The sequence below is a fragment of the Oncorhynchus clarkii genome, chromosome 13, assembly GCF_045791955.1.
Source record: "Oncorhynchus clarkii lewisi isolate Uvic-CL-2024 chromosome 13, UVic_Ocla_1.0, whole genome shotgun sequence".
NCBI lineage: Eukaryota > Metazoa > Chordata > Actinopteri > Salmoniformes > Salmonidae > Oncorhynchus > Oncorhynchus clarkii.
Genome location: NC_092159.1, coordinates 51,049,739 through 51,072,313, shown reverse-complemented (window position 1 = coordinate 51,072,313; position 22,575 = coordinate 51,049,739). Strand labels below are relative to the sequence as shown.

The following is a 22,575-nucleotide window of genomic DNA, read 5'->3' as shown; positions in this document are numbered from 1 at the left end:
AGGGTGGTGGTGGTTACTGGGTAGGCTGAAGGGTGGTGGTGGTTACTGGGTAGGCTGAAGGGTGGTGGTGGTGGTGGTTACTGGGTAGGCTGAAGGGTGGTGGTGGTTACTGGGTAGGCTGAAGGGTGGTGGTGATTACTGCGTAGGCTGAAGGGTGGTGGTGATTACTGGGTAGGCTGAAGGGTGGTGGTGGCCATACTGGGTAGGCTGAAGGGTGGTGGTGGTTACTGGGTAGGCTGAAGTGTGGTGGTGGTTACTGGGTAGGCTGAAGGGTGGTGGTGGTGGTGGTTACTGGGTAGGCTGAAGGGTGGTGGTGGTTACTGGGTAGGCTGAAGGGTGGTGGTGGTGGTGGTTACTGGGTAGGCTGAAGGGTGGTGGTGGTTACTGGGTAGGCTGAAGGGTGGTGGTGGTGTTAGTTACTGGGTAGGCTGAAGGGTGGTGGTGGTTACTGGGTAGGCTGAAGTGTGGTGGTGGTGGTGGTTACTGGGTAGGCTGAAGGGTGGTGGTGGTTACTGGGTAGGCTGAAGAGTGGTGGTGATTACTGGGTAGGCTGAAGGGTGGTGGTGGTGGTGGTGGTTACTGGGTAGGCTGAAGGGTAGTGGTGGTTCCTGGATAGGCTGAAGGGTGGTGGTGGTGGTGGTTACTGGGTAGGCTGAAGGGTGGTGGTGGTTACTGGGTAGGCTGAAGGGTGGTGGTGGCCATACTGGGTAGGCTGAAGGGTGGTGGTGATTACTGCGTAGGCTGAAGGGTGGTGGTGATTACTGCATAGGCTGAAGGGTGGTGGTGGCCATACTGGGTAGGCTGAAGGGTTGTGGTGATTACTGGGTAGGCTGAAGGGTGGTGGTGGCCATACTGGGTAGGCTGAAGGGTGGTGGTGATTACTACGTAGGCTGAAGGGTGGTGGTGGCCATACTGGGTAGGCTGAAGGGTTGGTGATTACTGGGTAGGCTGAAGGGTGGTGGTGGCCATACTTGGTAGGCTGAAGGGTGGTTGTGGTTACTGGGTAGGCTGAAGGGTGGTTGTGGTTACTGGGTAGGCTGAAGGGTGGTGGTCATTCTTCCCTTTCAAGCTTATGTGGTTTAGTGCATCCTCTGTCTGTTTGCCTGTCTCTGTCTGTCTGTTTCTCTCTCGCTCCCTCTCTCACACTCACACTCACTCACACACACACATCCACACACACACTGCTGTGTTGTGGTGTGCTGTTTAGCCAGAGGTGTTTGGGCACGGCTCCACTTCCATTCCACAGTGTCATTGATTACCGATCACCCGATTGCTCAGACCCACTCTCTCTATGCTAGCCTGTCTCGCTTTGATTTGTCTCCCCTCTGCATTTAAGTGGACACAAAGTCAGGCCTAACTGGAATCATGTAGAGCATTAGTGTTATTGTTCTACTCTCTGAAAAATCTAGAAATAATCCAGAAGAAAGTTTCTATCAGGGTAGTCTTGTAGACGGAGGCTTTCACTTCCCCTGGTGGTGTACAGTGGGGCAAAAAAGTATTTAGTCAGCCACCAATTGTGCAAGTTCTCCCACTTAAAAAGATGAGAGAGGCCTGTAATTTTCATCATAGGTACACTTCAACTATGACAGACACAATGATACAATTTTTTTTTGAAAATCACATTATAGGATTTTTCATTAATTTATTTGCAAATTATGGTGGAAAATAAGTATTTGGTCACCTACAAACAAGCAAGATTTCTGGCTCTCACAGACCTGTAACTTCTTCTTTAAGAGGCTCCTCTGTCCTCCACTCGTTGCCTCTCTCATCTTTTTAAGTGGGAGAACTTGCACAATTGGTGGCTGACTAAATACTTTTTTGCCCCACTGTATGTGAGTGAGCTTATGAGTGTTTTTAATGCTTATGTTGTCCAATTAGTTTTTTGTTCAAACATTTCTTTCTCCATTGTCCTTTTCCTCTTCACCTGTGTCACACCTTTCAACCTCTAATCTCTCCATTCTCTCTCTCTCTCATCTCTCCATTCTCTCTCTCTCTCTCTCTCGTTCTCTCCGTAGGTCAGAATGATATCTTCGGGGAACCCATCTATCTTTTTGGGCGTCCAGGGAAGTCGAGTGCAGACGTCAGGGCTTTGACCTACTGTGACCTCCATAGGATCCTGAGGGAGGACCTGCTGGAGGTGCTGGACATGTACCCAGACTTCTCCGACTGCTTCTGGACCAACCTGGAGATCACCTTTAACCTCCGAGATGTGAGTACCATCAGGGGGGGGACAGATAGCACCCTCTCCAACCACTAGTAGGTACTGTTCATGTTGGGCCGGTTTCCTGGACACAGACTGTGTAGCCTTGGACTAAAAATCATTCTCAATGGAGAATCACCTTTGAAAGGGCTCTTTAGCCCAGGACTAGTCTTAATCTGTGTCTGGGAAACCAGCCCTTAGTCATAAAGAGAGCTTAGCACAAGGTCAATGAGTTTTAGTTAGGCAAACTAATGCAAAAGCATTACTTCTTGAATATTTAGTGTGTATAAAGCTGAGGATTGATGATGTGTGTGTAATGTGTTGTAAAGTGTGAGTTGTTTTTTGTTGAGTTACTGAAGCTGATGTGTATTAGGTAGATAGAATGAACCAGGCACCTCCCAGTGAGGATTCTGAATGTGGATACCGACGGCCGCGGCCACGACGCACGAGAAACCGGCCTGGTGAGTGTGTGTGGTTCTGCTCATTATGTCCTCCTGGGTTTCTTATACATTGTTAAAAGTTAAAGTAGTGTTACTATCAATGATATGTCTAAAGCAGTGTTAATCATTGTACCTGTCCTGGTTGTGTGTAGACGGCATGGACCGTGAGGACTCATTTCCAGACCAGTCGTGTCCTTTGGGGAACCACAGCGGCCCGGACACAAGCTCCCACTGGGAGGGCATGTGTAGCAGCGCCAGCGCCTGCTCCCAGTCCAGTGACGATGAGATGAAGCCCCTGGGACATAGCAAAGCAGAGCTGTACCCCTCTGTGGACGACACCGATGACTACCCCCCTGCTGTGGTCAGCCTGCTGCCTCCCAGTGGACCCTCAGCCGGCATGGGGCCGCCCCTGGACCGAGGAAGTCACCAATACACAGGTAAAGAGAGACTGAGATATAGATACACAGTATTACGCATGAACTAACTAAGATCAGTGGACTGTAATATGTTATAACCTGCTCTTTCATCCCAGCTGCAGCCTCCATCAACATGCCAGGCCCAGGGGTGTATGGGTATTGGCCTGACCGGAGGACCAGTCAGTTGTCAGATCCCCAGCGGCGCTGCTCCTCAGTCAGGGGCACCTACCACTCTCCTCCCTGTGCAGAGAACAGGCCCAATGACCTGGAGTCCAGAGTGGAGCTGCTACAGTCCCAGCTCCACAGGTATAGAGGAGATGAGAGAAGAGAGGAAAAGTGAGGAGAGGAGAGAAGAGGAGGGGAAAAGGGATAACAGGAAAGGAGAGGAGGGGAAAAGGGATGACAAGAAAGGAGATGAGGGGAAACGGGATGACAGGAAAGGAGAGGAGGGGTAAAGGGATGACAGGAAAGGAGAGGAGGGGAAAAGGGATGACAGGAAAGGAGAGGAGGGGAAAAAGGATGACAGGAAAGGAGAGGAGGGGAAAAGGGATGACAGGAAAGGAGAGGAGGGGAGGGGAAAAGGGATGACAGGAAAGGAGAGGAAAAGTGACGAGGGCACAGCAAAGGGGATCTTTAGAAAGGAACTGTGAGGAGAGGAGAGGAGAGGAGAGGAGAGGAGAGGAGAGGAGAGGAGAGGAGAGGAGAGGAGAGGAGAGGAGAGGATTTACAGACAGGTAAAGGAAGATAATAATTGGAGAAGAAGCCAAAATAAATAATGGAGGAAGACCAAGAAATGATTGAGAGAGATCACAGAGGAAGAAATGATTGACTTTATTCATCTATTCCTCTCCCACCCTGCCTCCATCCTTGGCCCTGCCCAGACTGGAGACTCGGATGACTGCAGACATCCACGTGATCCTGCAGCTGCTCCAAAGGCAGATAACCCCAGTGCCCCCGGCCTACAGCACTGTGTTGCCCAGCCCTCACCCTGCTCACCCCACCACCCTGTACAGCACAGCAGCCCCCATCATCCACACTGTCCCCTCCATGCCCCCAATCAAGATTGACAGCATGCCTTCGCCGCTGCAGGTGGGTACTGGTATAGTGTACATATAGTACAGTATATATCAGTTTTTGCTTGCTACAATGCTCTGTCCTCGAAGAGCTATATGATATTGTGAAACAGTGGGCTGATAAAATGAGTGAGAGCGAGGTATTGGTATTAAAGGTTGTCCAGTATACTGAGTTACTGAATCGCTTTTGTGCTTCACCTCTCTACCCCCTGTTTCTTTCTTTGCAGAGCCCGGACTCAGAGAAGCACAAGTTCAAGGACTCCCTGTCCAGTGGGATCCACCTCACGGTGGCCTCTGATGACACCATGTCCATGTCCCCTGAGACAGAGCCCCTTCCAGGGTCCTCCATGGGCTTCAGCCTCCCCCATGTCTCCTGCCAAACCCTGGGGCCCTCTGGACTGCTGTGTGGCAGCCTGCGTTTCCCCTCCCTCCCTGACAACCTGGAGACCTCCACAGAGGGGCAGGAGATTCACAGGCACATTTCTGATCCCATCCTGCCAGGCAGCTAAAACCCTCTGACTTTTAACCTTAAACCTGATCCTCCCTCACTCCTAGCACCCCCTGCACCACCACAGGAGGACAATCATATGTTGGCAGAGTCACTTCTCTAATCGTCCCCTCTCTCATTCCTCCTCTCCAATCCCCACCCAACCCCCTAACCTGTACCATGCTGCTGATCAACGTGGGTTGCCTTCCACATAGCTGAGAGGAGGTTCTATGGAGGGCCCCCTCTCACTGACTCACAGTGCCCGGGGCTGAGGCACCTCTGGTCCTGTGTGACAAACAACCTCTCCTCTCTATCAGGGTCTAGGGCATTATTGAGAGGGGGTTTAGGATTTCTGCAACCCAGACCCCACAAAGCCTGGGGGCCTGGCACTGCCTATGGAGATCTGATATGAAACTGGGCTGACTAGAAGCACACGTACACACACGTCACACGGACACTAACAATAACCCCAAGCCCCCTTTTCCCTGGATCTCAAAGCTGTAGTATTGTCATTCCTCTCTCCTTTTCCTTTTGTTAACTGATGGTCCTTTTATGCCATGGTCCTTTCTGTTGGGAGATACATATAACTGTGTGTACTGTATGTTTACACTGTAGAGGAACTGCACATTCAGGCTCAGTGCTGTTTATAAGTTGAACTGAAACGTATTTTTATAGTATCATGAGGATCTTACCGTCAATCTGGAAATCTAATAGTTATGAATGCACACATGTATTTCTTTCACACTATTGCTGTGTTGGTGTAACATATTATCAACAGATAATATAAAGAGATGGCAAAATGCCATCTAAATACTGTTTATGTCTGTATGGTAGGAATGACTACTGTAAAAGTGGCCATTTTGAATACAGTAATTCTACTCTCATGTTCTACCAATCATATGACTTAATGGAAAGCAATATTTGTTAACATGAAGTGACATGTCTCATTATTGAGTCAACATTGTCAGGGGTCATGAGAACAGATAATTGACATGGGAAAAAAGCAGACAGTTTTCTCATCTCTTTTATGCTCTAGTTATGTAGCACTTGTGAAGCATTATAAACACCTTTCATTTATACAGCCATTACTGTTTTGCTTGGGTCATCATGTTTGTGTACGTCTATATATCTGTTCTGTTTCACAGGACTGTTGTTACACCAAGGATGCATCATCTCTTTTTCAGGTGTGTGTGTGTGTGTGTGTGTGTGTGTGTGTGTGTGTGTGTGTGTGTGTGTGTGTGTGTGTGTGTGTGTGTGTGTGTGTGTGTGTGTGTGTGTGTGTGTGTGCAATGTTTGTTGACTATGTTTGAGTAAGTGACATGGTCACATATTTAACATCACCCTTCTGGAAGCTCGGGATTCAATCTGATTCTACAAGACAATGTTCCCGCTTTTGAAGAGACGACATTAAAGGTAAACGCTGCCTATGTCGGCTCAATCGGAAATTACGTTCAAGTGGTGCATTGTCCAAATCTGCAATCAGATTGAATCCTGGCCCAAATGTGTGTAATGACTCAAGGTGCCAAAGTTAGTGGATGTTTGATGCCCACCTGGGAGGAAGTGATGTGGATGGAATCTGCCAATCAAGTGATGTCACTGGGATAGTGTCATTTTCCCAGAATCCCAGTTTCAAGATGTTTTTGAGTTTCAGGAGAATGTAACTCTGTTTTTTAAGCCTTTCTTGTTCTGTAAAGGTTTCTTGAAGCACAAAATCATAATTCTTATTCATCTTTTTTAGATTAAAGATTATTTATAACAAATAATACAGAAACCTCAACTACTGACAAATTGTTTATTTTTGGTTGAGGGCTTGGACTTAAGTGGTTTGCACCATTTACTATTCTTCAGTTAGGCTTACTTTTGTGGAATTCATAGACATTAACTTATAAACCATATTTTAAAACCAGGAATTCATTCAGTTCGGCCATGTTAAAGGCCCAGTTCATCCCAAAGTTGTTTGATGGGGTTGAGGTCAGGGCTCTGTGTAGGCTAGTCAAATTCTTCTTCCACACGATCTCGACAAACCATTTCTGTATGGACCTCGCTGTATGCATGGGGGCCTTCCCCAAACTGTTGCCACAATGTTGGAAGCACAGAATCTTCTAGAATGTCATTGTATGCTGAAGAGCTAAGATTTCCCTTCACTGGAACTAAAGGGCCTGGCCATGAAAAATAGCCCCAGACCATTATTCCTCCTCCACCAAACTTTACAGTTGGCACTATGCATTAGGGCAGATAGCGTTCTCCTGGCATCCACCAAACCCAGATTTGTCCGTTGGACTGATGCGTTTCTACTGCTTCAGAGTCCAATGGCAGCAGGCTTTACATCACTCTAGCCGGCGCTTGGCATTGCGCATGATGATCTTAGGCTGTTGTGCGGCTGCTCGGCCACAGAAACCTATTTCATGAAGCTCCCGACGAAAAGTTATTGTGCTGACGTTGCTTCCAGAGGCAGTTTGGAACTCGGTAGTGAGTGTTGCAACCAAGGACAGATGATTTTCACCACTCGGCGTTCTCTTTGAGCTTGGGGAGCCGTTGTTGCTACTAGACGTTTCCACTTCACAATAACAGCATTACAGTTGACCGGGGTAGCTCTAGCAGGGCAGAAATCTGACAAACTGAGCTCTTCAGTAAGGCCATTTTACTGCCAATGTTTGTCTATGGAGATCGCATGGTTGTCTGCTAGATCTTATACTCCTGTCAGTAGCGGGTGTAGCTGAAATAGCCGAATACACTAATACTGAAATTGTGAAAATTACGAGTGAGAAATGTTGGTGGGATGGAGTTTTGGCCTGCCTGGTGACATCACCAGGAAGTAAATTAGTTAATTGACCAATAAGAGCATTCCCAACCTCTGCCCATAACGGCTAGTTTTCAGCAGGTTGACATTTGTCATGAATCTTGCCCTGGAGGCAGAACTGAGCTATTTCTGCTAAATGAGCCAGTTGCAAAGTCAAAATTGGTTATATCGTAAATTAATTTAAACTAAATGATCTTTTTGGTCTTAATTTAAGGTTAGGCATTAGGGTTAGCAGTGTGGTTAAGGTTAGGTTTAAAATGAGACGTTATGACTATGTGGCTGTCAGCAGCTAGTCACAACTCTGTAGAACTGCCTCCAGTGCAACATATGACAATAAATGCCAACCAGTTTTCCCCTACTTAACAGAAATAGCTCTTTTTGACCATTTTAATTGAAAATAATCACTAAGGTACTTCACTGTTACCCAGAAATGATTTAATGTTGAGATCAAAACAGCTGTATTGGCCCTTTAAGAACACTGCAGAGAGAAATGTAATGTTAGGAGCTGACAGAACTATACCTGCTCACTGCAATGCATTGCCATCTGCACATTGAAGTGACGTTATGCCCACCTAAATAAACCATGACATCCTGACCTATCAGTGTGTATTCAGTGATGCAAATAACACTGACAACTACAAAAACACATGAAGGAATATTTATTAGAGCAAATTTGGTAATACAAACTTTTATGAAAAAAGCTACTACATGTACATTTGACTTATCAATATCTTGGTTCATATATTTAAGAATGTACATTTCCCCTTGTACAAACATGCGAAAAGGGGGTTGACCTTCGAGTACAGAGAACAATAAAAAGATAGGGATAGTGAAACACGAGAAAAAAAGGTTTCACTCTCCTTCAGTACTAGGCTAAGTAAACGTATTTGTTTCACACAGTCTTGAAAGGAACTGCAGTTGTTCCAAGCAACTCTACTCAAAATGAAGAAAACATTATGAAGCTTGTTTTTGGTAGGTTCTGGTCTAGTCCAAAGGGGCTGATGGCAAAGTATCCAAACTGAGACATGCAACTGTGTGTTGAACACAGGAGGCTGCTGAGGGGAGGACAGCTCACAATAATGGCTGGAACGAAGCAAATGGCATGGCATCAAACACCTGGAAACCATGTGTTATATGTATTTGATACCATTCCACCCTTTCCGCTCCAGTCGTTAGAACAAGCCTGTTCTAAAGTACCACCAACTTCCTGTGGTATTGAACCATAACACTTCAGTCACTTCACTATATGTCAGATTATCACAGTATAATCATGGAAGTGATCTGGTACCAGCAAACCATGTAAAAAAAAACACTAAATAATTATGAGGCCTTTAAATTGGCCTTATGGTTTCAAATTCAGAAGTCTACAACTGGATTCAAACCCGTTCAGAAAGACACCCAGATGATCCTAAATGACATTTTCTGACAGTGAGTGTCATTTTTAATCCAGTTTCCTGACCCTAAATATGTCGTTATGTCATATTGCTGGCTAAAACAGGTTAAACACACTCAAGAGGCAGTCTTCAGTTGGAACTGCACTGTTTCACTCCATAATGAATTGACCATCTAGAATTGTTGAACCCACTGATGCATTTTGGCGCTGTACAGACACTGATGATTACCAAAACAATAAATAAAGACGACAACATACTCCTTTTGACACAGGGATTAGTTCTATCAAAAACAGAGTAAACCAGGACATTGTGGAGTGGGACAAAGTTCTCACCGCCTCCCATACGTACATCAATCAGCCAGGACAGAGTAGTGGTTTGAGGCAGTCCTGCAAGATTTACTTACACTCAAAAAAACATGTCCAAGTTCTGAATCCACACATTGTCCTCATCCTCCACACCTGAGGTGAAGGTTGGCTTTAGACCCGCAGGATCTCTAGGCAGTTGTTGTAGCCGATGGCGATCCAGTCAGGCTGGGTGGAGGCCCACTGGACATTGTTGATCTCCCCCTCGGCTGTGTAGGCCAGAATAGGGTCCTCGATGGCCCTGGGCATCTGCTGGATGTCCCATATCAGCGCCTGGTGGTCGTCGGCTGAGGAAAGACATTATTATTACGCTGAAGGGAGAAGGTGAGAAGACTTAAAATGGGGTCTAAGGAAAGGTGAACTGGTGAAGAAGCTGTTTACCTGCAGTGCAGATGTGACAGGAGGAGTGGGGAGCCCAGGCGATGCCATTGACACAGGCCCGGTGGTTGTTGAGGCGGGCCACCGGCGTGCAGGGAACACGCACGTCCAGAATCACAACCTGAGACACACAGCACAGGAGAGAGATAACACAATAGATGGGAATAAGGAGAGGGAGCAACAAAGAAAGAATGGACAATACCAAACTGAAAGAGGAATGAGACAGTAAAATAGACTGACCTCCATGCCGTCCATAGCCATGGTGGCCAGGTAGTTGGGGTCCTGTTTGTTCCAGCAGAGGCGCAGTAGGGGGTGGTGCTGGGGATCTTCATAGATGATGGTGCTGTGTTCTAGGTGCCGCAGGTCAAACATGCGTACTGAGCCGTCCGCTCCGACCGACGCAAACATGTCCCGACCACCGCCTGCGCGGCTGAATGCGATGTCATACACCTACAGACACAGAGAACACCACCAACATACAGAGTTATTACACTGATGTACCCACGGACACACATTCAGACTTCATGACCTCAGGACCAGGGGTTGGAACCAAAATTATTTCCCAATCGTTCTGTTCTGAACAGAACCCCTATTTGTTTTGTTCCAGTGGTCCGACCAGCATAATAAAATTCTGAACTGGTTGGAACACCAAAAAAGTAACGGTTCATATTGCTCCTTTTGGTAAAATGTTTAGGCTGGGGGGGATAGGAGGGACGCCATGTGCGACTGACGTGTTTTCCGTTTGCTCCCGTGGTATTCTTAAAGTTTATGTGAATTTTGCAGCAAAACCGTATTTATTTTCAAATATTAATTTGGTGATCCCTTTCCGTAAAAACCAAGACTACTTTGCTTCCAAATGTCAGCATGTCGACCAAACATAAGGCCAAAAGCATGACTTTGAGAAAACCCGGCCTACAAGACCCGCTCTCATCACCGCCCTCTCCTGAGTCTGAGGGCCCGGGGACACACACTTTACCCGGGGGTGCGGCTTGGCCTGGCGGCGCTGAAATGAACATTCGAGGCCATCAAAGGCCATCAAACTACTACGCTCTGAGATAGGTGGTTGCTACGATTGAGGCCAGAATACAGGAGGTTTCTGATACTTTAAAAGCAGATGTAACCATCCTGCGGAACGAGACTGTGCCAGCAATCACATTACTCAAAACAACAACTGCGTCACACACTACAACGATTGCAGCACTGGAGGCCTCCGCTACTAATGTCTCCGATTTAACTACATCCCTGGAGGCTGAAGTTAAACGCCTAGCTGCGGATTTGAAAAAGGTGAAGGAGAGCTGTGTGAGTTTAGAGGGATTCTCCCGCCGCAATAACCCGAGACTTGTATCGCTTCCAGAGTCAGCGGAAATGCATCGCACCACGGATTTCGTTTCAGGGCTGCTGAAGGATGTTCTTGCCTTAGATGAAAAGCCCCTGATTGATCGAGCCCACCGGTCGCTGCGCCCAAAGCCCCGGGATGGGGAGAGGCCCTGTGACATAATTCTTTGAGTGCACTTTTTTCATGAGAAGATGGAGATCCTCCGACAAGCCCGCAATACCACTCTGAGCTTTCAAGGACAGAGCTTCTCCATCTACCAGGACTACTCCCCCACTGTTTCCAGGCAGTGCGCAGCTTTCGGACAGGCCAAACGAGTACTTCGGGACCATCCAAGTGTGAAGTATGGACTGCGATTCCCAGCCCGTTTATGGATATCTCATGAGGGTAAAGACTACACATTTGAATCTCCGGATGAGGCTATGGCTCACATTCAACGTCACATCAAGAAGTCTTGAACATGCTCACAGTTCAGCAACTGTTGCTTGCGAACTGTGGATAGTAAGTAACCCACCTGTGGTACAATTATGTTTAGATATAACAGGCTAGTCTTGTATAGTTGGCGAAACTATTCAGGCTTATTTGATGTGATCTAATGTTTTGATCATCTAGTGTGCGTGCCTTATCTCGCTCACCTATTTAGTTTGTTTACACATTGTCTCAAAATATTTTTGGTTATTTGTTTACTGCATCCGTTTGCATTGACCCAGTAAACAGTAAATGTCTCCCGAGGCTACAAGGTTTTTGGGGTCTCACTTTAATTTTAAAAGTTTTGAGCGTCATTTATGCCCAGCAAACGTTCAACGTTGCGCACACGTAGTTTTTTGGTATTGGTTGTAAAGCTGTCTCAGCGTCAACTAGACTACTATTATAATTACTATTATTTTTGATTGTCTTACTACGATTTCCTTACTTCAAATTAGATTTTTGGCTGAGAGCCTTTATACATTTTATTTATTTGCCTGTTTGCAATGCCTGTTATAAGACTGGGAATATAATTATCTACAAGTGGTGCTTTTGTCATTCCGTTTGCACAAGGGATTCACCTTTTTTTTTATTTGAAAGAAATACATACAAATCTTTCTTTTTGCTGCTTGATCCACTAACAAAACGCGACTTTAAAGAGCGGGACTGTGGGTTTAGGTTTAAGATCGCACTCTCACAGACATACTGTGCGAAGAGAACATGTTCTATTTAGGCTTGTACCTCGTTTGGGGAGGTATTGTCTGGGACGGGGGGGGGACGGGGACGGGGGACGGGGGGGGGGGCAGGTTGAATTGTTCAGTTCTAATGTTGTCATTCTGTCTTTTTTGGGTTTTTTCTGTACTATTTCCAAACATTTACCACCGTACATTATTACTCTGAGACAAGTTATTCTGGGGGCTTTGGGCGCTCATTGCTTTTCCATTCTATGCTCTAATGACAGGGTTGAATAACGGGAATGCCCAGAGGGGCCGAAATAATGCGATCAAGTACATTTCATGGAACACCAAAGGGGTTAATAACCCGGTGAAGCGTAAGAGGGTGTTGACACACTTAAAGGGTTTGAATGCAAATATTGCATTTCTACAAGAGACTCACTTGAGGACTGGTGAGCATTTTAGGATGCGTAAGGACTGGGTTGGTCAAGTGTTCCACTCAAACTTTCATAGTAAATCAAGAGGTGCTGCTATTCTGGTTGATAAAGCTACTCCCTTTGTAGCTTCTGAGGTTATTGCTGATCCTAAGGGACGATTCGTCATAGTAACCGGTGAACTGTTTTCTACCCCTCTTGTTTTGGCTAGTGTTTATGCTCCCAATTGGGATGACACAAGTTTCATTTCTTCATTTCTGTCTGCTATTCCCAATTTAGATTCTCATTTGTTGATTTTAGGGGGGGGATTTCAACTGTAAAATGTCCCCAGTTCTTGACAAGTCCTCACAAACAAATACAGGCCCATCTAAATGTGCCCTACTTATTCAATCCTTTCTTCAGAAATATGCTATGTTTGAGGCCTGGCGTTTCCTACATCCTACAGATAGACAGTATTCCTTTTATTCTCATGTTCATCAAACATACTCCCAGATTGATTACTTATTTTTGACAAAAAACTTCTGCCTAACCTTCGGCAGTGTACTTACGAGAGTATTGTTATCTCTGACCATTCACCATTAGTGCTTGAACTAGAGTTTCCCCAGTGACCTCCTATGTGTTATCAATGGCATCTCAACCCCATTTTACTCTCAGATAAGGAGTTTGTCAATTTCATTTCTTCTGAAATCACCTTATTCCTAGAAACTAATTCAACACCAGGTATGTCCTGCTCTACCATATGGGAGTCTCTCAAAGCATACCTACGTGGCCAAATTATTTCTTATACAGCCAAAACAGAGTTTGCTCCCAGCGACTTCGGGACCTGAGCGAGTCCATAGCCACATTGGATGAGAAGTATGCTACGGATCCTTCCTCTGATCTGCATAAAGAGCGCCAACTACTCCAATCTGAATTTGATGAGCTTTCTACCAGGCAAGCTGAACAGTTACTCTTGCGAGCTCGATACAAAGTCTATGAACAAGGCGGCAAGGCCAGTAAACTCCTTACGCATCAGATCCGTAAATCTGAGGCCTCACATTTAATCCCACAAATAAGGACCCCGTCTGGTGCCACCACAGTTATACATAAAGAGATCGATGATCAATTTAAACAATTTTACTCTGCGCTATACACCTCTGAATACCCTCAAGACCCTTTGCTGATTGACTCCTTCTTTAATGGCTTGAATATGCCTTCAATTGATACAGACTCCCATGACTGTCTAGAAGAAGAATTTACGCTTGAGGAGATTGCAACAGCAGTGTCCGCAATGAAAAGTGGTAAATCACTGGGTCCGGACGGTTTTCCAACCGAATTTTACAGGACGTTTTCTGGTCTGCTTTGCCCATTCTTGTCTCGACTATTTGCAGAGTGCCTTAATACTTCAAAGCTACCGCCTAGTCTTTATCAGGCTTCAATTTCATTACTACTAAAGAAAAACAAAGACCCCCTGGAATGTGGATCTTATCGCCCAATCTCGCTTTTAAACTGTGATTACAAAATCCTAGCTAAGCTTTTAGCCATCCGTATGGAAGGCTTGTTGCACCAAGTAATACACTCTGACCAGACTGGCTTTGTGAGAAATAGGCATTTATTTTTCAATATTAGGCGCCTTATGAATATACTGTACTCCCCAGCGTCGAAGGACCCGGAGGTGGTGGTCTCACTTGATGCCGAAAAAGCGTTTGACTGCGTTGAGTGGGATTACCTAACAGCTGCCCTTTATAGATTTGGCTATGGCCCCAAATTCATTGCGTGGATAAAGATTCTTTATTTTTCCCCCATGGCTTCGGTACGGACAAATAACTTGACCTCTGACTATTTTCCCTTGCACCGCAGATCCAGACAGGGTTGTCCACTCTCCCCCTTGTTGTTTGCTTTGGCAATCGAGCCTCTCGCCATTGCACTACGCTCTAATGATGCCATTCAAGGTATAATCAGGGCGGGCTGGAAGCAGAAAGTCACGCTATATGCTGACGACCTCCTTTTGTTTATCTCCAACCCCAATACCTCATTGCCACGTGCCCTATCTGTTCTTAAAAAGTTTGGATCAATCTCAGGGTACAAGCTGAATCTAGGCAAGAGTGAGATTTTTCCGGTAAACAAGGCTGCTTTAAAGTGCTCTTTTACAAGTTCTCAGTTTAGGATTGTCCGGGATCAATTCACCTACTTGGGAGTTAACTTCTTCGATATAGGGGGCGCTCTTTTAATTTTTGGATGAAAAACATTCCTGTTTTAAACAAGATATTTTGTCACGAAGAGATGCTCGACTATGCATATAATTGACAGCTTTGGAAAGAAAACTCTGACGTTTCCAAAACTGCAAAAATATTGTCTGTGAGTGCCACAGAACTGATGTTACAGGCGAAACCCAGATAAAAATCCAACCAGGAAGTGGCCCATTTTTTGAAAGACCTGCTGCCAATGACTATGGCTGTTGAGGAGCTAGGAGTCAGCTTACGTTTTCCCCAAGGTGTCTGCAGCATTGTGACGTATTTGTAGGCATATCATTGGAAGATTGACCATAAGAGACTACATCTACCAGGTGGTCGCTTGGTGTCCTCCGTCGCAATTATTGCGTAATCTCCAGCTGCAGTATTTTTCCGTTTGCCTTTGATGAGAAACCGACTGCCAGGAATGATTTTTCATCTAATAGAATTGTGAAAAACACCTTGAGGATTGATTCTAAACAACGTTTGCCATGTTTCTGTCGATATTATGGAGCTAATTTGGAAAAAAGCTTGGCGTTGTGTTGACTGCATTTTCGTTATTTTTTCTTAGCCAAACATGATAAACAAAACGGAGCTATTTCTCTTACACAAATAATATTTTTGGAAAAAATGAACATTTGCTATCTAACAGAGTCCCGTCATTGAAAACATCCGAAGTTCTTCAAAGGTAAATTATTTTATTTGAATGCTTTTCTTGTTTTTGTGAAAATGTTGCCTGCTGAATGCTAGGCTTAATGCTATGCTATCATTACTCTTACACAAATGCTTGTGTAGCTTTGGTTAAAGCATATTTTGAAAATCTGAGACGACAGTGTTGTTAACAAAAGGCTAAGCTTGTGTTTCAATATTTTTATTTCATTTGCGATTTTCATGAATAGGAAACGTTGCGTTATGGTAATGAGCTTGAGGCTACGATTACGCTCCGGATACGGGATTGCTCGACGCTAGAGGTTAAAGTGACAAGGAAATATTAAAATTTGTTTCAGGAAAACTTTTTTGCTCTAGCAGACAGCTTGAAACAATCTTTTACTTTTTGGAATTCGCTACCCCTTTCTCTTATAGGAAGGATTAATGTCATTAAAATTAATGTGTTGCCCAAATGTTTATATTTATTTCAATGTTTACCCATTTGTATTCCAAAATCTTTTTTTATTTCACTGGATCAAACATTTATGCATTTTATTTGGGATGGCAAGGTACCACAGATTGGTAGAAAACATTTACAGAAGCCTAGGTCATTGGGGGGTTTAGCTCTACCAAATTTTCAGACATACTACTGGGCTGCAAATTTCAGAGCCGTTCTGTACTGGCTGCAGACTGATCCTACTGGCCCTAGACCACTCTGGATCCAGGTGGAGTCTGAATCGTGTAAACCTGCAGCACTTTCCTCTGTGTTGTGCTCGTCTCTCCCAGTGTCCCTAGGCAAAAGGTGTGTCAACCCAATTGTAAAGCAGTCTCTTAAAATTTGGAATCAGTTCCGCTTAGCCTTTAGCCTCCGAGGCTTTTCTCTATCAGGCCCAATCAATCAGAACATTTTATTTCCTCCATCTTTGAATGATGGGGCTTTTGGCATTTGGCACTCACTAGGCCTCTCCTCACTAGCCCAATTATTCTTTGATGATACATTTGCCTCTTTTTCTCAGCTGCAGGAAAAGTTCAATCTCCCCCAATCCCACTTTTTCCGCTATCTCCAGACTAGAAACTTTGTCAGAGCTAACACACCTGGATTTCCCAATAGGCCTGCGAATACAGCTATAGAGAGCATCTTGGAACTGAACAAGCTTCCTAGGGGCGCAATTTCAGATGTATATGCAATCATTCATGACCTACAGAACCCTTCTCTGGTGCCTTTAAAGACTCGATGGGAAAAGGATTTGGGGGAGGAACTTGGGGAAGACGCCTGGGAATCTGTGCTGCACAGGGTGCACTCGTCCTCTTTTAGCACTAGACACAGCCTCATTCAATTCAAGGTGGTTCACCGTATCCACTGGTCAGGGGCCAAACTTGGAAGAATATTCTCTGATTTTGATCCTACCTGTGTCAGATGTAAAGTGGAACCAGCCACACTGTTGCATATGTTTTGGGGCTGTCATAAACTGTCGGGTTTCTGGGAATTAATATTTAAATGTTTCTCCGATATATATGACACTGTTATAGATCCGTCTCCCCTTACAGCCCTTTTTGGAGTACTGCCCATGGGTACCCCCCTATCAAGAATCCAGTCGGACACTGTTGCTTATACAACTCTTTTAGCTAGACAGCTAATACTACAGAACTGGAAGATGGCAGCTCCCCCATCTTATAAATATTGGGTGAGAGATGTGTTGTGCTCTCTGAAACTAGAAAAAATTTAATTAAATTCACATGGGAACCCCAAACTGTTTAATGAGGCTTGGGCTCCATTACGGTCTTACTTTAAACAGTCCATCCTCTGATGGCATTCCAATTAAAACTAAAATAAGTCTGTATTTGACCCCCCTGTGACTTAAGGGTTGGAGGAGCTTCTCTCTGTGTTTTTGCTGGGGGGGGGCATTAACTGCTTATTGATTGTGATCCGCGGATGCCTTGTTCATCTTGCCCGGGAAGAGACTGAAGTGTGAGCTTGTTTTTCACAGTTATTTTTACATTTTGTTCACGCCTACATGAATAATCATTTTTTAAATTTTAATTTTAAAGCATTGTAAACTTTATTTTTGGTCCAGTGGATGGTCGGTCTGTGGCCATGACTGTCTGTGAGTGGTTGCATTTCTCCACCCTTATCCCTTGACTGTTTACAGGAACAATGGTGAGGTGTTTGCTCTGTCCCTGTACTATAGATTGCCCTTTAACCTCTGTAGCCTTCTGCCCGGTGTGTTTAACTTGTCTAAAGTATGGTATCTTTAAAGCTATTTTTTTATTTGTATTTTTATTTGTATTTTTTTTGTCTGTGTGTGTGTGTGAAACTTAATAAACAGAGTTTAAAAAAAAAAATGTTTAGGCTGTAAAATAAACCGTATTCACATTTAGCTCATTCATTTGCTTCATAAATTAGTTTGGGTGGAGCAGCTTGCCGTGTATGTGCAAGCTATTTGTTTACATATTTAATTGGCCATTTAAGTGCAGGCGCAGGATAAGACAATTTCATGGGTGAGGACAGAGAGAGAGGGCTGGACATGGAGGGGGCTTGGTTTGAAGCGCTAAACATCATGTGAATTGGGATGTGTTTAGGCTATTACTAGAATACCTTTAGAGTCGTAACTTCACTGAATGACATAATTAGACATTAGAAATATTTTTTGAACAAAAAAAATAACATTATTAAATCGGTTCTCAAGATTTGGAATGAAGGATTTTGTTACGGAACACTAGAGACCAGTTTCGTTCCCAATTCCGTTCCTCAAAAAATGTCATTATTTTCCGGCTTTCGGTTCGGCTCCCTGAACAGGTTCTAGCCCCTGCTCACAACAACTAGACTTTACTTACTCATTCATACAAGCAAACTAAACTTCAAGGCAAGGCTTATATTCCCCCTCAGCCCTCACACACCTCTTTGTCATGAGCAATGAGCTGGGTCTTGACGTGGCCGGATACGAGGTTGACTCTGCCCAGCACTTGGCCAGTCTCCAACCCCCAGATAGTACAGGTGGTGTCAATGCTGGAGGTGCCTGTAATGGACAGATCAGAACCAGGATTAAAAGCAGACACTCACCAAACAAGACATACTGTAAAACGTTTATTTGCATTAATCACTCTACACAACCAGCGCTCATTTGAGACAGGCTTCTTTTATACCCAGGCATCTATTTCCATTATGCCACAGCTCAATAGAATGTTGAAAAGACTACCAGTATGACCTGTATAAACATTATAACAAATGCATAGCAGATCAGACCTGCAAAGGCTGCCTATCACACACCCCCCATTTCACGCTTTAGCACAATTCATTTGATGCTGTGTTTTATTTTTGGTGGCGCCATGGCTTGTAACATTGACAGAATGTAATGCACGACTGTGGGAATATCAGAGCTGTGTCCATGGTAACAGTTGTAAACAATTCATTTAGACCCAGCATTTATTTAATGAAATATGTGACGATGCCCAGATTTTAAAAGTGACAGGCAGCTATTTGAGATTGTATTTAAACTGTTATATGCTACTTACTCTGACACACATGCTGTAGCCACTGACAGCAAACCAATAGACTATATGCTAGAGCTGGGCAATATAGACAAACATCCATGTCACAATAAATGGACTAAATTATCACGATAACTTGAATGACAAGTTTATAACATTAATGTGCACTACAGTTCTTTTTTATATTACTCTTAAATCTACTACTTTGAATGTTGTAGCTATCAATTGTTGTATTAACAATCACCCATATTAGCAAACTTATCTAATTTGAAACTTCACATTTGCTGTAATGAACGAGATCAGCAAAATGTCCATGATATTTGGTCGGTGTCAATCATTTTCGGTTTATAGTCCCAGCTCTACTATATGCATATGCCCCATCTCTTACCCAGTAGATTAGGATCCACTTCATTCCAGTCAAACGAGGTGAGTGGGGCACAGAAGTCAGAGTTCTTGTTGTTATTCAGCAAGCATTCCAAACGCGTCTCTGTTTCACTGACCTAAGGGGTAAGATTTAACAAGCCATGAGATGCTATACAACAACGTAGAAAATAGTCCCCCCTGGGCAAGTAACTGAGCTAGAGTGCAACTCCAGATGCTGCAAAAGGGACACAATAGTTAGAAGAGGGTGCAGGCCAGGGATCACCCAACATATGACATCTATTATGTTTATGAATGATTTAGTATCAAGGAGGCTGTGGGTGCATGCATACCCTCCAGATGCGCAGGTAGTCCCCGCTAGTGGCAAGCAGGTCTGGGTAAACACCCTTGCTGTCCGGGATCCACATGATCTTGGTGGTGGGGTAGGGGTGGTCAAAGGTGTTCCTGCAGATGAACTCTGAACTCTCCTCCTCCAGACCCACAATCTGCACCTGAAGAGAAACAAGAATTAAATCAGAAACCGCTCTTGATATAGTAGTGGCCAAAAGTTTTCAGAAAAACAAATATTAATTTTCAAAGTCTGCTGCCTCAGTTTGTATGATGGCAATTTGCATATACTCCAGAATGTTATGAAGAGTGATCAACTGAATTGCAATTAATTGCTAAGTCCCTCTTTGCCATGCAAATGAACTGAATCCCCCAAAAACATTTCCACTGCATTTCAGCCCTGCCACAAAAGGACCAACTGACATGTCAGTGATTCTCTTGTTAACACAGGTGTGTGTTGACGAGGACACGGCTGGAGATCCCTCTGTCATGCTGATTGAGTTTGAATAACAGACTGGAAGCTTCAAAAGGAGGGTGGTGCTTAGAATCATTGTTCTTCCTCTGTCAACCATGGTTACCTGCAAGGAAACACGTGCCGTCATCATTGCTTTGCACAAAAAGGGCTTCACAGGCAAGGATATTGCTGCTAGTAAGATTGCATCTAAATCAACCATTTATCGGATCATCAATAACTTCAAGGAGAGCGGTTCAATTGTTGTAAAGAAGGCTTCAGGGCGCCCAAAAAAGTTCAGCAAGCGCCAGAACCTTCTCCTAAAGTTGATTCAGATGTGGGATCGGGGCACCACCAGTACAGAGCTTGCTCAGGAATGGCAGCAGGCAGGTGTGAGTGCATCTGCACGCACAGTGAGGCGAAGACTTTTGGAGGATGGCCTGGTGTCAAGAAGGGCAGCAAAGAAGCCACTTCTCTCCAGGAAAAACATAAGACTGATATTTTGCAAAATTCTACAGGGATTGGACTGCTGGGGACTGGGGTAAAGTCATTTTCTCTGATGAATCCCCTTTCGGATTGTTTGGGGCATCCGGAAAAAAGCTTGTCCGGAGAAGACAAGGTGAGCGCTACCATCCGTCCTGTGTCATGCCAACAGTAAAGCATCCTGAGACCATTCATGTGTGGGGTTGCTTCTCAGCCAAGGAAGTGGGCTCACTCACAATTTTGCCTAAGAACACAGCCATAAATAAAGAATGGTACCAACACATCCCCCGAGAGCAACTTCTCCCAACCATCCAGTAACAGTTTGGTGACGAACAATGCCTTTTCAGCATGATGGAGCACCTTGCCATAAGGAAAAAGTGATAACTAAGTGGCTCGGGGAACAAAACATCGATATTTTGGGTCCATGGCCAGGAAACTCCCCAGATCTTAATCCCTTTGAGAACTTGTGGTCAATCCTTAGGGGCGAGTGGACAAACAAAAACCCACAAATCTGACAAACTCCGAGCATTGATTATGCAAGAATGTGCTGCCATCAGTGGCCCAGAAGTTAATTGACATCATGCCAGGGCGGATTGCAGAGGTCTTGAAAAAGAAGGGTCAACACTGCAAATATTGACTCTCTGCATCAACTTCATGTAATTGTCAATAAAAGCCTTTGACACTTATGAAATGCTTGTAATTATACTTCAGTATTCCATAGTAACATCTGACAAAAATATCTAAAGACACTGAAGCAGCAAACTTTGTGGAAATTAATGTGTCATTCTCAACTTTTGGCCAGGACTACGATATAACAAGGAAAAAATTACTTAGAGCTTAAACACACTTCATACTGTTTTTATTCACTTTTTGGTCATGTTCATTCTGTGGGTGAACTCTTATAACACAGAAGCGAAGATCTGTTCTGGGTGGCCCACATCACAGCATTGTGTGATTCACGGTGGTCCCAACTAATTAGTTCTGATTCTCCACTGGGACTGGTTAACAAAAATATACAGTTCATCTTCTCACTCACCTTATTGTTATATTCTTCAACGAAACTTCCAAGGGCCAGGCGAAAGCGTTTGTCGGGACGAACGCTCCAGTTCATTGCATACACCGTCCATGGCGCTTCGTATTTGTAGATCTCTTTTCGCTTACCGTGGAGCGACATAGCTCAATAAACGAGCTCGTATATCAAATCCTTACCTATATAAAGCAAAACAACTGTTTCCTTGGAACAAAATATACCCCACGGCTCGTTAGACTTTCCGAATTGAAGATTTGAACAGTTCAAAGGACAACGGCTGTCTAACGACAGCTAGCTAGCAAACAGTCGTTAGTTATGGATACTACACTAGCCCAGTTAACGCCATTAGCTAGCTAGTAGCGCGTTGTACCGCGTGATAGCTATCACTGTCGAACAACGAAGGTAAACGAAGCTTCGAGATACACATTAGCTTACGGACAATAGTCTGAATTTGCTATTCGCTCGATTTTGATGATCCGGGTAAGTGAGCCTGCTTTTCGAATTGAGTCCCCTGCTAGCTTTGACCCGACTCCGACTTCAACAACACTGCTGCTGTAACCACAAAGAGGGATGGGGGATCACTCTCCTCCCATCGAAGAAAATGTCGGCGGTGTGACGCTTGCTAGCTCATAGACTACAATCAACCCATTAAAGTGTGGAAATCATCATACCAATCACACCATTCTGAAAATATGCAAATATGTTTTTTTTTAAACTATTTTAACAGCGTAACAGGGGTGGTGGACTCTGTTTGGGGATTGTGTCTAGAAGGGATATAGTTTATGTCACAATTAACTTTTCGTAACAGGTTAGGATAACTTACTCAGCAGGTTAGGAAAAGAGTTAGGCTGAGGTAAAAATGCACAAAAATATATATATATTCGTCAATTTGATAAACTCTATACAACTGGGAAACTACTTTTGAACAGTCATGCAACTCGGAATTCCAAGTCTGGAACTCTGGCATCTTTCTAGCGCTACGACTTTCTGACCCGAAGATCACTGGTGTTATTATTTCACCTCGTATTTTCCCCGAGTTCCCAGTTGTCTTGAAAGCACCATAAACGGATTATCCAATAGAAACCCCTAATCACACTTGT

At 44.4% G+C, this 22,575-nt stretch overlaps 2 protein-coding genes across 2 annotated transcripts in view; one reads left to right on the top strand and one right to left on the bottom strand.

Moving 5' to 3' along the window:
- The window catches only part of LOC139365020 (voltage-gated inwardly rectifying potassium channel KCNH6-like), a 40,666-nt gene extending 32,651 nt beyond the window's left edge, over positions 1-8,015 (top strand). The window contains exons 12-17 of the mRNA XM_071102327.1: positions 2,016-2,209; positions 2,574-2,661; positions 2,793-3,077; positions 3,173-3,362; positions 3,938-4,145; positions 4,357-8,015. Of these exons, the coding sequence (XP_070958428.1) occupies positions 2,016-2,209; positions 2,574-2,661; positions 2,793-3,077; positions 3,173-3,362; positions 3,938-4,145; positions 4,357-4,638 (1,247 nt within the window). The 3' untranslated portion in view covers positions 4,639-8,015. The remainder of the gene's footprint in view (positions 1-2,015; positions 2,210-2,573; positions 2,662-2,792; positions 3,078-3,172; positions 3,363-3,937; positions 4,146-4,356) is intronic.
- A 45-nt stretch (positions 8,016-8,060) lies between these two features.
- On the bottom strand, positions 8,061-22,096 carry LOC139365022 (DDB1- and CUL4-associated factor 7-like). Its single transcript, XM_071102332.1, has 7 exons — positions 21,482-22,096; positions 19,517-19,675; positions 19,192-19,303; positions 18,213-18,331; positions 9,791-10,000; positions 9,554-9,671; positions 8,061-9,459 (listed from the first exon to the last, which is right to left on the bottom strand). The coding sequence occupies exons 1-7, from the start codon at positions 21,617-21,619 to the stop codon at positions 9,287-9,289; spliced, it is 1,029 nt and encodes a 342-aa protein (XP_070958433.1). The 5' UTR covers positions 21,620-22,096; the 3' UTR covers positions 8,061-9,286.
- Between the last annotated feature and the right edge of the window lie 479 nt (positions 22,097-22,575).